At 36.9% G+C, this 15,355-nt stretch overlaps 1 protein-coding gene and 1 long non-coding RNA gene across 11 annotated transcripts in view; one reads left to right on the forward strand and one right to left on the reverse strand.

The window, feature by feature from the left end:
- LOC112834916 (uncharacterized) overlaps positions 1–1,005 on the forward strand; it is a 53,163-nt gene extending 52,158 nt beyond the window's left edge. For all 9 annotated transcript variants that reach the window (XR_003211071.2, XR_003211070.2, XR_003211067.2 and 6 more), the window contains one exon: positions 863–1,005. This is a non-coding gene — a long non-coding RNA (uncharacterized lncRNA). The remainder of the gene's footprint in view (positions 1–862) is intronic.
- The window catches only part of MYOM1 (myomesin 1), a 155,119-nt gene that overhangs the window by 29,325 nt on the left and 110,439 nt on the right, over positions 1–15,355 (reverse strand). For both annotated transcript variants that reach the window (XM_025886355.2, XM_073898461.1), the window contains 2 exons: positions 1,856–2,012; positions 19–125 (listed from right to left, as the gene is read on the reverse strand). In XM_025886355.2, coding sequence (XP_025742140.2) covers positions 19–125; positions 1,856–2,012 — 264 coding nt within the window. The remainder of the gene's footprint in view (positions 1–18; positions 126–1,855; positions 2,013–15,355) is intronic.

Raw genomic sequence — 15,355 nt, forward strand, 5'->3', positions numbered from 1 at the left:
GAATGATTTTGAACTTACCTTCCTCATTGATCAAGTAGCTTGACCCTATTCCATCAGTGTCTGTTACATCGCAGGAGTAAATGCCCAAGTCTTCCATCCCCAAGTCCTTGAAGGTCATTTTCGTTCTGCGGAACAGAATACTCTTGTAAGAAGGGAGGCTGTGCGGGGTCTATAAGCCCACGTCTTGTGTTGTGTCTAGGTGTCTGCACAGGATACTCCCTTCACTGGTAGCACTTGTTCCCATCTCCCCTACTGACCTGAAACCTGCTCATTTAAGCTGTTTCTAGGAAGACTTTCTTGACCTCCTCCCAGGGATCGGGGGTGGGATGACAGGAGTGGGGAGCTGGTACAAATAACCCATCCCCAAATTATGTTGCATATCAATACTCATCCCCAACAAAGGTATTTTTAGCTGATTTGCCTTTGCTGGGGAACCTAAAAAATATCTTCCCCCACAGGGCAGAACCTTTTTTTGTCAACTCCAAATGCCTCCTTTATGTCATCCCCTGCACTTTCCTTTTTGAGCTTATCATACTGCATTGGCATTGCCTATTTTATTATCCCTACGTCTCTACTATATAGTCATTGTACCATTAAGGACAAGATCTGGTTCATGTCCTTTTGTGTCTTCCAGCATAATATGTGCTTAATAAATATTTGTGGAATGAATAAGTGAATGGGTCAATGGTTTAGTTCACTGTATTTTCTAACTTTGGTAAGTGATGTTGCTAGTCAGTGTCTAAGATCAGCCAAATATATAAATGTTAGTAAAGTGCACAAATCAGAAGAAAATTTTACAGCTTGTCTTTTCTTTGACCAAATTTATATATTTTTAAAGGTTTTATTTTTATTTATTTGGCAGAGAAAGAGAGCACAAGCACAAGCAGGGGGAGAGGCAGAGGGAGAAGCAGGCTCCCCGCTGAGCAAGGAGCCCAATGTGGGACTCAATCCCAGGACCCTGGGATCATGACCTGGCCGAAGGCAGATGCTTAACTGACTGAACCACCCAGGTGCCCCACCAAATTTATGTTTTACTTCAAGGACTTTATAGCACACTGACAGAAAAATGTCTTTTAATTATATTCAGTATGTCCTTGCCATTCTCCAACAAAATTACTATTTCTTTATTTATGAGATATTTTGGGCTTCTTGTAATAAAAATAATACTTAAAAGCATTTTGCTTTACCAAATGCAATCCAATATGGTAGTCAATATGCTAAGCAAGGCAAAGTAAAAGAAAACTTAGATTCTTGGATGTAAAAGGAAGTAACTGATCACAAAATTCATCTCCTCTGCTCTCTCCCATTTTACAGAAAAAGAAATCCAAGGCCCATGGAAGTTAAAAGCTGCCCCAGGTCAAGCTGGGATTCGAACTCATCTATCCTGTGCTTCCCATACAGAGTTCTTTCCAGTGTGTTATTATGTCACTCATAAGTGGTGGTGAAAAAAGCAGAAGAGATTATACCTAGCCCATTTAATTCACCATAACTTGAACCAGCAAGTAGCATGTTCTTCCTTGCTCTCTCCCCATAAGCATCCTCACCATTACTTTAAGATTACAAAATTTCATAAAATAATGAGAATCATCATTAAAGCTGATTTTATGTCAAAGCTTTTCTAACATCACAAATGAGATAATATATGAGAAAGCTTTTTAACTGAAATAACATGAAAAGTATTTTTATAAGGACTGTTATTTTTTAAGGCTGACATTGGTTATTACTTTTTACATGACCAGATATAAAATATTTGTGATTTCATCCCCTCTAAGTATTTGAAATAGAAAGCAACGAGCTTACTTCACTTTCCTATCATGAGAAGGAAACCCATTATTAAGATTGAAACAGTACATACTTGTTGCCTTTGCTTTCAACCTCTAATCGCGGAGAGTCCTCAGTGGATACATAATCTTTGGACCAGTTGAACTGAGAATTTGGAGCCATCTGATCACATTCAAAGTTCAGTGAAATTACTCCATCATCATCCACATTTACAACAACCTCTTTGGTTCCTAGAAGATCCAAAACAAGGCAATGATTATTTCCTGATAGAAATTAATGAAGTAAGAATTCCTTACTTTGGGATTCATTACTGTAGCCTTAAACCAGGGCCTTGAGCCTGCGCAAGGGAAAAGCTCCAGCTGCTCACTGTGAATGGACAATCCTGCTCTACAATTCAACTTTTATACTGCAACATGGAATTAAATGAATGTGCCATGTTTTTCAGGTAGAGCCAACACCGTGGACAGTATTCTTTGTCTAGGGCTGAATAAAAATTGGTTGATGTGACTGAAGGTACAGTTACAGGAGTAGGTTGGTCATAATAAGGGCAGCAAGGCAGCCTGGGGCAAAAGGAAAGTTGAGTGATCCTCATCAGGACTGAATCAATGACTTTTGCTTCATTAACATCCATATCCAACTGCTCATCAGGAAAGGATAGTTAAGAGATAAAGAAACCAATGGGAAATCGAAGGGGAGAAAGTGGAGGTAGTAAAAATTGCCTATGTTCATAGGCTTAACGTTATAAATCATTTAAAAATGGAGAACTACATGGAAACCTGAGGCCAAGATCTTGTTCTGTTGATCAAGCAACCATAAATCAACCTAAAGGTGCCCCTCTAGATTAGAATGACAGCGACCTAAGCATGACTGTTATTGAACTCTTTGGAAATTTAAATGAAAATGAATTTCAAGAAATCCAGATGTTTCAAGATTGGTTTTTAGGTTTAAAAGAAAACAATTCAGTTAATATTTTGAGTTCTTGTTATTTTTGAGAGTTATAACAAATTGCACTGGCATCTAATTTAGCAATTCAGAGTTTGTACAGCATATAAAATATTCACATCTATGCCTAATCCAATTTAAAAGGTAAGATGTACTTCTCAAATTGACACTCATTCGATTACCAGTCTAAACTCAGTTTGTTTCCATATGTTAGGAAAAATATATTTAATCTCAGAAAGGTACAGCTTTGTTTTTAAAAAGGCATTTAAAAAATCTTCCAATAGATACTGCCAAAAGATTGAAGGTTTTCTCTCTAAATTGTGTTTAAGAAGTCAGCATCCTGGCCTACTGTGCAATAAAACTTGTCAGGGGGAAAAATTGCAAAAATCCTCCCAGGGGAAGGCCAAGAGAAAATTAGTGCCCAAACAGTGTGTGGCAACATGAAGATCTTGGTTCTTAAGCCAGGCAGCTGATTTAATTTGTCTTTACAGATAACAGGGTGTGCTTTAATTATAAACCTTTAAAAAGTGATTTCTTAACACATGAACACTTAAAGAAGACTAGTTCTAGAGATTTTTAAAAATTATTTTTTAAAAAAACAAAAGAGTTATTTTCATATTTGGCTATAAACTGAAATAATGATCAAATAAAGATTTACTTATACTTGAGTGAAATGTCTACCACATGTTACTTTTAAAAAGAGTCTACTCCACTGGAAGTTGCAGACCATGTTTTAGTGCTACTCCTGATAACACATGACGAATCCTCACCATCCACTGTTGTATAAAAAAAGTGAAAAAGTGCTCTCATTGAAACTTAAGAAAAGACTAACATCTAAGAGGGCTGAGGTTTAGACAGTGTTATGATACAGAGCATGGTTGAGTCACAGAGAGAATACAAATAAGAATATTTCTTTATATCTGTATTATTATGAAGAGGAAAGAAGTGATGGAGGTTGACTAAACCTTCCTTACTATTTGCATAATAGCTATTTTGGAGGCATGACAGATTGTTCATATTAATCATTCATTGTCTTCTCTGTAATCCTTTTTGAAAGGAAGTGAATCATCCATATGCTTGCTGTTTATTATATTGGAGGTATGATTTAAGCTTACAACAGAAAAAAATATTGCTTAGGTTAAGAATTGTGATTTTTTTTTATTAAAGTGAAAGATCTGACTTTTTTTGCAAAGGAGTCACAAAACTGAAAGAATATAGAATAGTATAGTTAGCTTAGCCTTTCTCTCCATTCCACAGAGAACTTTTGCACTGTAACACTTCATCCATCTGGAACCCTGCCCCAAACCAAGAAATGAGGAAAACAAGCCTCTAAGAGGCAGCAAGGATGTGACAAAGTCCACACACTAATATTCCTGGACATTCACTGGCGAATTCCATAGATTGTTCCTTGGAATCTATTTATATTTCACTTGAGATGATTCTAGAAAGTTGGTTGGTTGGTTTCCATCAGTAGATTAGACCCCCAAAACAGAGGGAAGTAAAAAGCTACTACCAGCAGGCACACTGAGAATGAAGAAAATGAGAGCAGGAGAGGAGGCAGAAAACCTGAATGCCGGCACAAAGACATTATTTAATAGAGGAGCAAATGGCTCCTCACCCCATAATAACATCACTGTATCCCAACACTGTACAATAAATGAGGTTGATCCTTATGGCCCTGAGTCACACAGAAAAAGGTAAATAAGATTCAGTATACTGCATCCAAGGTTGAAAAGGACATACTAAAAAGTCTGATCTATTTTACAAGAATTTTCATCAAAGAGTTTTAGAATGAATTTTAAAGTATTGATGCTTTAGCAGTAAATTCTCAGGTAAATGGAACAACTGGGAATTTAGAACAATAATTTGTTGAGGTTTTTTTTTTAATTGAGGAAAAATATATTTTATATAAGTTTATAAGATTATATATAAGTTTCAGGTATATAACACTATAATTCAACATCTATATGCAGTACAAAGTGATCACAACTAAAAGTCTAGCTACCATCCATCACCATACAATTGACCCCCTCTACCCATTTTGTCCACCCCCCGACCCCTGTTCCCCTGTGGTAAACACCAATCTGTTTTCCATATTTATGAGTTTGCTTTAGTTTTGTTTGTTCATTGTTTTATGTTTTTAGATTCCACATTAGTGAAATCATACGGTATTTGTCTTTCTCCATCTGACTTCACTTTGCATAATATCTTCAAGGTCCATCCATGTTGTCAAATGCCTTTTCCGCATCTATTGAGATGATCATATACTTTCTAGCCTTCATTTTGTCAAAGTGGTGAATCACGTGGATTGATTTGCAGGTGTTGAACTATCCTTATATCCCTGGAATAAATCCCACTTAATCATGGTGGATGATACCTTTTAATGTATCATTGAATTTGGTTTGCTAATATTTTGTTTTGGATTTTTGCATCAATGTTCATTAATGATACAGTCCTTTAATTTTTTGTGGTGTCATCTGGTTTTGGTATCAGAATAATGATAAAATGAGTTTGGAAGTGTTCCCTCCTTTTCAGTTTTTTAGAAGTTTTTTTTTAAGATTTTATTTATTTATTTGAGAGAGTGAGAGAGAGAGTGAGAGAAAGCACAAGAGGGGGGAGGGTCAGAGGGAGAAGCAGACTCTCCGCTGGGCTGGGAGCCCGACGTGGGGCTCCATCCCAGGACCCTGGGATCATGACCTGAGCTGAAGGCAGATGCTTAACTGACTGAGCCACCCAGGTGCCCCTTTTTAGAAGAGTTTGAGAAAGATAGGTATTAAATCTTTGAATGTTTGAGAGAAGTTACCAGTGAAGCTGCTCTGGTCCTGGACTTTTGTTTGTTGAGAATTTTTTGATTAGTGGTTCAATTTCCTTACTAATAATTGGTATATTCAGATTTTCTATTGCTTCATGAATTAGTCTTGGAAGATTGTATGTTTTGAGGAATTTGTCTATTTCTTCTAGGTGGTCCTCTATGTTGGTGTATAATTGTTCATAGTCTCTTATGGTCCTTCATATTTCTGTGGTGTCAGTTGTAACTTCTCTTTGATTTATGATTTTATTCGAATCTTCTCTCTTTCTTTTCTTGGTGAGTATAGCTAAAGGTTTGTCAACTTTGTTTACCTTTTCAAAGAACCAGCTCTCAGTTTTACGGATCTTTCCCAATTTCTTTCTAGTCTCTATTTCATTTATTTCCATTCTAGTCTTTACTATTCCCTTCCTTCTACTGACTTTAGGCTTCATTTGTTCTTTTTCTAGCTCCTTTAGGAGTAAAGTTAAATTGTTTGAGATTTTTCTTGTTTCTGGAGGTAGGCCTGTATTGCTATGTATTCCCTCTTAGAATTTTGCTGCATCATCCCAAAGGTTTTGCTATGTAATTTCTGTTTTCACTTGTCTTTAGGTATTTTTTATTGATTTTCTTTGATTATCTTGATGACCCAATGGTTGTTCAGCAGCATGTTATTTTTTTTTAAAGATTTTATTTATTTATTTGACAGAGAGAGACACAGAGAGAGAAGGAACACAAGCAGGGGGAGTGGGAGAGGGAGAAGCAGGCCTCCCGCTGAGCAGGCAGCCCCATGCGGGGCTCGATCCCAGGACCCTGGGATCATGACCCTAGCCGAAGGCAGATGCTTAACGACTGAGCCATCCAGGTGCCCCCAGCAGCATATTGTTTAATCTCAAACATTTTTGTGGTTTTTCCAGTCTTCTTATAATTGATTGTGCTCACAGAAAATACTTGATGTGATTTCAATGCTCTTGAATTTATTGAGACTTGTTTTGTGATTTAACATGTGATCTATCCTGGAGAGTGTTCCATGTGCAGTTGAGAAGAATGTTTATTCTGTTGCTTTTGGATGGAATGTTCTGCATACATCTATTAAGTCCCTCTAGTCTAATGTGTCATTTAAAGCTGATGTTTCCTGGGGCGCCTGGTGGCTCAGTTGGTTAAGCGACTGCCTTCAGCTCAGGTCATGATCCTGGAGTCCCGGGATCGGGTCCCGCATCGGGCTCCCTGCTTGGCGGGGAGTCTGCTTCTCCCTCTGACCCTCTCCCCTCTCATGCTCTCTCTCTATCTCATTCTCTCTCTAAAATAAATAAATAAAATCTTTAAAAAAAAAATAAAAAAAATAAAGCTGATGTTTCCTTATTAATTTTCTGTTTGGATGATCTATCCATTGATGTAAGTGGGGGTGTTAAAGTCCCCTACTATTATTGTATTGCTCTCAGTTTCTCCCTTCAGGTCTGTTAATATTTGCTTTATATATCTCGGTGCCCCTGTATTGGGTGCGTATATATTTATAAATGTTATGTCTTCTTGTTAGATTGACCTTTTTATGATTATATGCCCTTGTCTGTTATTACAGTCTTTGTTTTAAAGTCTGATATTTTGTCTGGTGTGAGTATTGCTACTCTAGCTTTCTTTTCATTTCCATTTGCATGGGATATCTTTTTCCATCCCTTCACTTTCGCTCTGTGTATGTCTTTAGATCTGAAGTGAGTCTCTTGTACACAGCATATAAATGGGTCTTTTTTTCTAGCCATTCTGCCACTCTGTATCTTTTGACTGGGGAGTTTAAGTCTATTTACATTTAAAGTAATTATTGGTAGGTATGTACTTATTGCTATTTTGTTAATTGTTTTCTGGCTGTTTTTGTAGTTCCTCTCTGTCCCTTTCTTCTTTTTTCTCTCTTCCCTTTTAGTTTGGTGGCTTTCCTCAGTGTTATGTTTAGGTTCCTTTCTCGTTTTCTTTATATATTTACTGTAAGTTTTTGCTTTGTAGTTACTGTGAAGCTCACATATAACCTATGTATATAATGGTATGTTCTGACTTGATAGCAACTTAAATTTTTTTTAAATTTTATTTTATTATGTTAGTCACTATACATTACATCATTAATTTTCGATGTAGTGTTCCATGATTCATTGTTTGCATATAACACCCAGTACTCCATTTAATATGTGCCCTCCTTAATACCCAACACCCGGCTAAACCATCCCCCCACCCCCTCCCCTCTAGAACCCTCAGTTTGTTTCTCAGAGTCCCTAGTCTCTCATAGTTTGTCTCCCCCTCTGATTCCCCCCCTTCACTTTTCCCTTCCTACTATCTTCTTTTTTTTTTTAACATATAAGGTCTGTGATTCATCAGTCTTACACAATTCACAGCACTCACCCTAGCACATACCCTCCCTGATGTCTATCACCCAGCCACCCCATCCCTCCCACCCCCACCACTCCAGCAACCCTCAGTTTGTTTCCTGAGATTAAGAATTCCTCATATCAGTGAGATCATATGATACATGTCTTTCTCTGACTGACTTATTTCACTTAGCATAATACCCTCTAGTTCCATCCATGTCATTGCAAATGACAAGATTTCAGGTTTTTTTCAATGGGATAGCAGCTTAAATTTGAACACGTTCCAAAACTGTACATTTTTCTCTCACCCACACATTTTTATTTTTGATGTCACATTTTGCATCTTTTTATTTATGCATCCCTTAATTAATTATTGTGGTTTTAAATTTATTTTACTTTTTTCTGTCTTTTAACCTTCATACTTGCTTTATAAGGGATTGATCCACTATCTTTATGTATTTACCTTTTCCAGTGAGATATTTACTTTCTTATATTTTCTTATTATTAATTAGTGCCATTTCTTTTTGGTTTAAAGAAGCCTCTTTAACATTTCTTGTAAGGCCAGTTTAGTGATAATGAATGCCTTTAGCTTTTGCTTATCTGGAAAACTCTTAATCTCTCCTTCAGTCTGAATGATAACATTGCCAGGTAGAAAATTCTTGGTTGGGAGTTTTTTCCTTTTAGCACTTTGATTATGTTATGCCACTCTCTTCCGACTTGCAAAGTTTCTGCTGAAAAATCTGTTGATAGCCTTATGGGGTTTCCCTTATACATAGTAAGTTGCTTTGCTCTTGCTGCTTTTAAGATTCTCCCCTTAACTTTTACCCTTCTAATTATTATGTGTCTTACTGTGAATCTCTTTAGGTTCATTTTATTTGGAACTCTCTGGGATTCCTGAAACTCTATGTCTGTTTCCCTCCTCAGATTAGGAAAGTTTTCAGCCATATTTCTTCAAGTAAGTTTTATAGCCCTTTCTCTCTCTCTTCTCCTTCTGGCACCCCAGGATTGTAAATGTTATTCCTCTTGATGTTCTCTCAGAGACCCCTTAAGTTATGTTCATATTTTTAAATTCTTTTTTCTTTTTACTACTCTGGGTGAATTCATTTTTTTTTAAAGATTTATTTATTTATTTATTAGAGAGAGAGAGTGTGTGCACACATGAGTGGGGGAGGGGCGGGGGGAATCTTCAAGCAGACTCCCCTCTGAGTGCAGAGCCCATCCAGGGCTCAATACCATGATCCATGAGATCATGACCTGAGCTGAAACCGAGAGTCAGATGCTCTACTAACTGAGCCACCCAGGTGCCCCTGTTTGCGTTAGTTCTATTGCTTTGTTCCAGCTCATTGATCTGATCTTTGGCTTTATCCAGTCTGCTGTTGAATCCCTCGAGTGTATTTTTTAGTTCAGTTATTGTACTCTTCAGCATTGTCACTTCTATTTGGAACTTTCTTATATTTTCTGTCTCTTTGTTGTGGATCTCACTGTTAACCCATTCTTCACCTGAGTTCAGTGAACATCTTTACGATCATTACCTTAAACTCTGTATCAAGTAGATGCTTATCTCCATTTCATTAATGTCTTTTTCTGATATTTTGTCTTTTTCTTTTATTTGGTACATATTCTTCTGTCCTTTCATTTTTTCCTGACTCTCTGTGTTTGTTTCCATGTATTAGGCAAATCAGCTACTTCTCCCAGTCTTGAAGGAGTGTAGAAAATGTCATGTGGAATGCAGAAGTGAAATCTCCTCTGACTGCCAGACCTGGATGATCAAGGGGTACCCTCTGTGTGGACTGCATGTACCTACGTGCAGTGGCAGCTCTGTGTCTGCAGTTCGGTGTGGGCGGGGTTGATGTCTGGCCCAGCTGCAATGCATACATAATTGTGGCAATAGTGAGTGCTATTGATTGAGATTTATATAAATGAAAGGAAAAATAAAAAATAAAACTATATTTGGCACTTAATATTTAAAAATCAAATACTTGCTAAAACTTACATTTGATTGGATTTTCATTTTTCAAAAAGTTGTACTGGTGTTTAATTTATCAACAATAAGATTAAAATCTAAAAGGGCTGGGATTTTGTCTTCCATATTTTCCATACATATTTACACGTGCAAGGGACTGGATTGAAAAAACAGATTTAAAATAAAAATGTCAGTTTAGAATTGCAATGTTTACCTTATTTGAACTTGTCTCATTAAAGCTTATGTATAACACCAATATTTTGATAAACAGTCAAGAAAATATTATAGTCACAGTGGGTTTCCTCAATTTTATACTCAGATTCCAAAGCTTGGTCTCTTCCATGACAAATCAGTAATGTGTCAACTGGTTCAAAGAATCACTCTAAAAGTAATCATAATCTCAAGCTTTTGAAAAATCAAATTCACTGCAAATATTTCAAATACCAGTTATGTAAGCCTATTTCTTGAGCTCTGTAACAATTCTCATTAGAATACAGTGTTTAGTCAAAGTAACTGCAAGGAAGTTTAAAAATATCACTGTGTAAACAGAAAACAAGGTTATTGTCTTAAAATGATCAATGCAACAACTTACAGCTTGTCCTTATTTGTCACATCGATTATGATGCTGATACCATCCAATCTTTCAATGCTTTTCAAATTCAAAGCTTTCCACTACTATTTAGTTTTAATTAATTTATTAACATAGTTCTTTGAATAAAGATATTTATAAAGAGTGACTTACTAAGCCAAGTATTTTACAATCTTACTAAAAGAGGAGATTGAATTGAGATTGCCTTTGGAAAAAAGGTAGACTCTTCCTGTGTTCTGGCTTTAAAGAGAAAATAGCGTTTTGGGAAAATACTTTAAAGAAATTATATAGGACAACAAATAAATATGAGGACAAAAAGACATCTCTTGGAAAATTCAAAGCAGATTAAACAACTTAAAAATGAGCTCAGAGTTTCTTGTATCTGAAAAGGAAGGACAGGTTGGCTTATATATTCCTCTTTGTATGATGAAGGAAGTAACTATGTTCAACTGGAAGGGCTAACTTTTCCACATATTAAAATCTAAGAGGAAGTTCAATAGTGGAATTCTGTAAATAAAGGAGTTCTTAAAATATAATGGGCAAAAAATTCTATAGCAATTTTTAGAAAGATATATTATATTCTTTTTATAAATACTCTAGAAAAAAGAGCAAATATAATGCCAGCATTTTTGTATCTTTTTTTCTTTTTGTCTGGTTTCAAGTTTTTATTTAAATTCTAGTTAGTTAACATAATGCCAGCATTTCTAATAGGCCCAGGCTAATCTATTGAACGATGCCTGTGTAGATGGACCCAGTGCAGTGTCAGAGTCAAGAAAGGTGTAGTTACAACATCCTCAAATTTTCTTTTTCTTTTTCTTTTTTTTAAAGATTTTATTTATTTATTTGAGAGAGAGAGAATGAAAGATAGAGAGCACGAGAGGGAAGAGGGTCAGAGGGAGAAGCAGACTCCCTGCTGAGCAGGGAGCCCGATGTGGGACTCGATCCCAGGACTCCAGGATCATGACCTGAGCCGAAGGCAGTCCCTTAACCAACTGAGCCACCCAGGCACCCTCAAATTTTCTTTTTAGAGTGTCCCATGGCCTAATTGAGTTTTTGCCAAGCACAGAGCTACTGTCACTTCATGGTTGAACTCATAAATATCTGAAGAGCTATATTCTCTAAAGCTGATTAATGTATAATCAAAATGGCTCAGATACTTAACTGGCAGGCAGTAAATTTGCTATTCTGCTGTCAAAGTCAAAGCTTCCCTATGGATGTTCTCATCTGGATGAAAGGCCATCCCACTCTCCCACAGAGTTGGGTTGGAAAATTGGAGCAAAATCTGTCCAGACCTAGATTTTCTCAAAAACGACCTTTGAATCTGCTCAAGAACATGAAGAATTCAGGTAAGAACACAGGAGATTTGGCTATAGAAAATTGAAAGAGATTATTGTGGTCTAAAAAGGACTGAAGAAGAGTTGTCTTGAGTCTGCTACCTCAACCCTACCCTACACAAATCCTTGATATGGACACAGGGGGATACCAGATTGTGTGGAATGGCATTATAATGGTCCCTTCAGGAATGCCACCACACCCAGTACGTGAATGAGTTAAGGTACAGCCCAGGGCTAAAATGAATGATTTGGAAATTAACTGTCCCTTCTCTCCAAAAAATTATTAAAAAAAAAAAATTTGAAAGCTAAAATGAAATCACAGTAAACTGTTCATATTCCTATATATTTCATAAACTGATAGGCAAATTTTTCTCACATAATTTAGTCTCTTACATCAGCATTAATAGGTTGTTTTTACAAGCTTTCATTATTTGTCCTTTTCCATGGCGTGTGTGTGTGTGTGTGTGTGTGTGTGTGTGTGTGTGTGCTCGTGCGATGTTTAAAAAACTGGAGAATGGGACAGAATAGAAGCAGATAGAATTGAATTAATGTAATCAGCCACATGTGATATTTAGCTCCCCTATGTTTAAGACCAAAACTGCTGGCTGACCTACCACTTTGGTACCCACATCATGGCCTCCATTACAAAATATCTAGAGTTAAGTTTACACACTGTGGCTATAAAACAGAGTCATACTCACTGGCCAAAACATGGTAGTCATCCATTATTTTTTTCATTTAATAAATGACTACCACACACCAGGTACTAGGCCCTCGCATACAGGGAGAAAAGACACACGGTTCCTGTTTTGTAGGAGCCCACAGTGTAAAGCAAAGTTCACAACCCTGGTTTCATGCTAGAATTACCCAAGTGGCTAAACAAACAAACAAAAATGAACCTATGCTCAGTCCTGGAGATTCTGATATAATTGGTCTGCAGTGGAGTCTGGATGGAGCCAGTATTTTCAAAAAAGTTCCTGGCATGATTCTCATGTACAGCGAAGGTTGAGGACTACTGTTTTAATGGGTGAAAGAGAACAGTCAATAAACAAAAACAAGGGAAATTTTCTAACTGAAGCCAGTTGAGCTTAACAGGCAGTCTGGCTTCCTACTCTGAATCCTTGAAGACTCTACCTCTAGGCGACTGAGCACACGTTTGCCTTCTCAGTCCTGCCAGGTTCTATGACCAACCAGTTTTCAGAAACTGGAATTGGTTAGGAGGTTGTTAACTCAATCATTCCTTTTAGTGTTGCATTCTTCTAACCTGCCTTGCTCCTAAGAGACCAAGTCCTAACTTCTGGTAGCCGGTTTCTGCTTGGGACTCTGCCTTGTGTTTGGGCCCTCCTGTGCATCGCCTGAATTCTCCAGCCTGCTGCTGAGTCTCTGGTAACAATACCTGTAGCCCAGACCGCCAGTCATTTTTTGCCCTCCAGATCACCTGCCACACCTTGGCATGTCTTTCTTTTATCTCCCATCTGATCTGGCTCACCTTGCCTCTGCCTCGCCTTCCACTCCAGGCTTGATGCAATCAACACAGATACTATTTGAAAAATATCAAATATCAAGAACAGAAGTACCCTTTATATACCAACAAATCTACACTAAATGTTTTTCAGCTTATTCTTCTTACAGGCTTTTTTTTTTAGCTTAATAGATTTCTTGGTAAAGCATGATACACTGGGTTCATTTTTCTGGGTCCTCATTGGCAGAACAACTGGACATTCTGGCAGGGGCTGAGCTACATCTGCTGGCATATTCATTGACTTCAAAGGGAGACCAGTGATCCTCCCAACCCTGGTGGATTAAGTTAACTTTCAACTCAAATTCAGATTACAGTTGCGATATCTTGTTAGACCTATTTGAGGCTTGCTGTTACACGATGAGCTTTATTTTCTGAAATTTTAATAATAGATTCCAAAAGAAGTTGTTCTTCTGCAATAGCAATCCAAATTTCGCATCCCAAATCTTGAAATTGGTAACATGCCTCCCCACCCCTGCCTTATCCGTTCTAACATAAAATAAATATCTGGGTAAAAGTAAAATATTGGTGTTTAAGAAAATTATTAAATACAGACAACTTTACACTACATGTAAGTTTTTACAGGGACTATGAAACCCCAGTTTATAGCCTATTTGGGTATGAGAAATATTTTATGAACATCTATCATAGCTCTCATCACACACCATGTTGTAAGCTCTGAGGTTTCCACCTAGATTGTAAGCCTGGTATACAGTGATGATACCGTATTCCTCTGCTCCTGTTGCCCATACATATTATGCTGACACATCATAGCTGCTTAAGAAATGTATGTCCCAAGAATGAATGTGCCTGTTGCATATGGACAAGTCCACGTGTCTCCTGGGTTTTGGTGCTCCTTCATGCTGAAGCACTCTGACTTTGTACATCCTAGGATTCTTTCCTAGGCTGTGAGCCAAAGAGTGGCTTCATCTGGTGCTGTTTTGTGGATTAATGTCTGCAGCTGTTCTTTGTAGTTATATTTTGGGAATGGAATGACCACAAAAAATGAGTTCCAAATCAGTGAAACAAAACTCTTCGCCCACGAGCTCATCAGAAGATCATTTTCTGGTGGTAAAACTTCCATAGTGGTAATTTTATTAATGTCATGCCTGGCCACCTGCCATTCTGAGGCTATGGATGAGAAAATAAGAAATCAATTTAACCTTTCTTCAGTTAATCAGATTTGGAATCCACTGTCTCAAGGGTGCTTTTAGCTGATTGATGATTAGGTGAAGAGTTTACCTCTATGGTGACCTAAATGTTGTTCTTATTAAGAGTCTGCAGTTGGATCATTTTGCATGTCCATTTGTTTCTATTTCCTTACAACTGGCAACTTCAGAGTCTGATTCCTATATGAATATATATCCTGGTGTCTTCACGTGTTGCCTTTTACCTGGTGTATATGTGCCTAGCGTTTTCCTGTTTTCTCATGAAATTTTGCAAAAGGGACTTATATGAGGTGTGGCACTTTCTCCAGACAACTTCCACACTTGTGTATAAGGTCATTTTTCACACCCAGGTCTTAGAGGGTAGTTATAAGAGTAGTTGAAAGTAGGTTATGAAGTAATAGCATGAGAAGGGTAGATACTTCCTAAAAGAACACTTTTGACATACTTTTCAAGAAATATGCAGTGAGAGCAAAAGTTTCTATGTTTACTTTCTTTCCTTATCATAAAAATAAATAACACATTATATATCTACTCTTTATTTTAATCTGAAAATCGAGGTGTATTGAAGCGAACATGCTTGGACTATAATGAAGGCAAACTTAAAATAACTGGTTAATACTTTTTTATCCTCTCTCATTTCCAATGCTTTTTTAAAGGTTATTTTTTATTGATTTATAACTGACACGATATTATATTAATTTCACATGTACAATGTAGTGATTCAATATTTATGAAGTGATCACCTTGACAGGCCTAGTTACCACCTGTCACTATACAAAGTATACAAAATGATTGCCTATATTCTCTATGCTGACCATTATAGTGATTTCCTTAATGTAACTTCTATGAGCTGAAATATATAATAACTTTGAAAAGCAACAGAGATTAAATGACAAAATAAATAATTATTATGTAATAATC

The sequence above is a fragment of the Callorhinus ursinus genome, unplaced genomic scaffold, assembly GCF_003265705.2.
Source record: "Callorhinus ursinus isolate GAN/ISIS: 27379988/994484 unplaced genomic scaffold, GSC_fseal_2.0 scaffold11, whole genome shotgun sequence".
Taxonomy (NCBI): domain Eukaryota; kingdom Metazoa; phylum Chordata; class Mammalia; order Carnivora; family Otariidae; genus Callorhinus; species Callorhinus ursinus.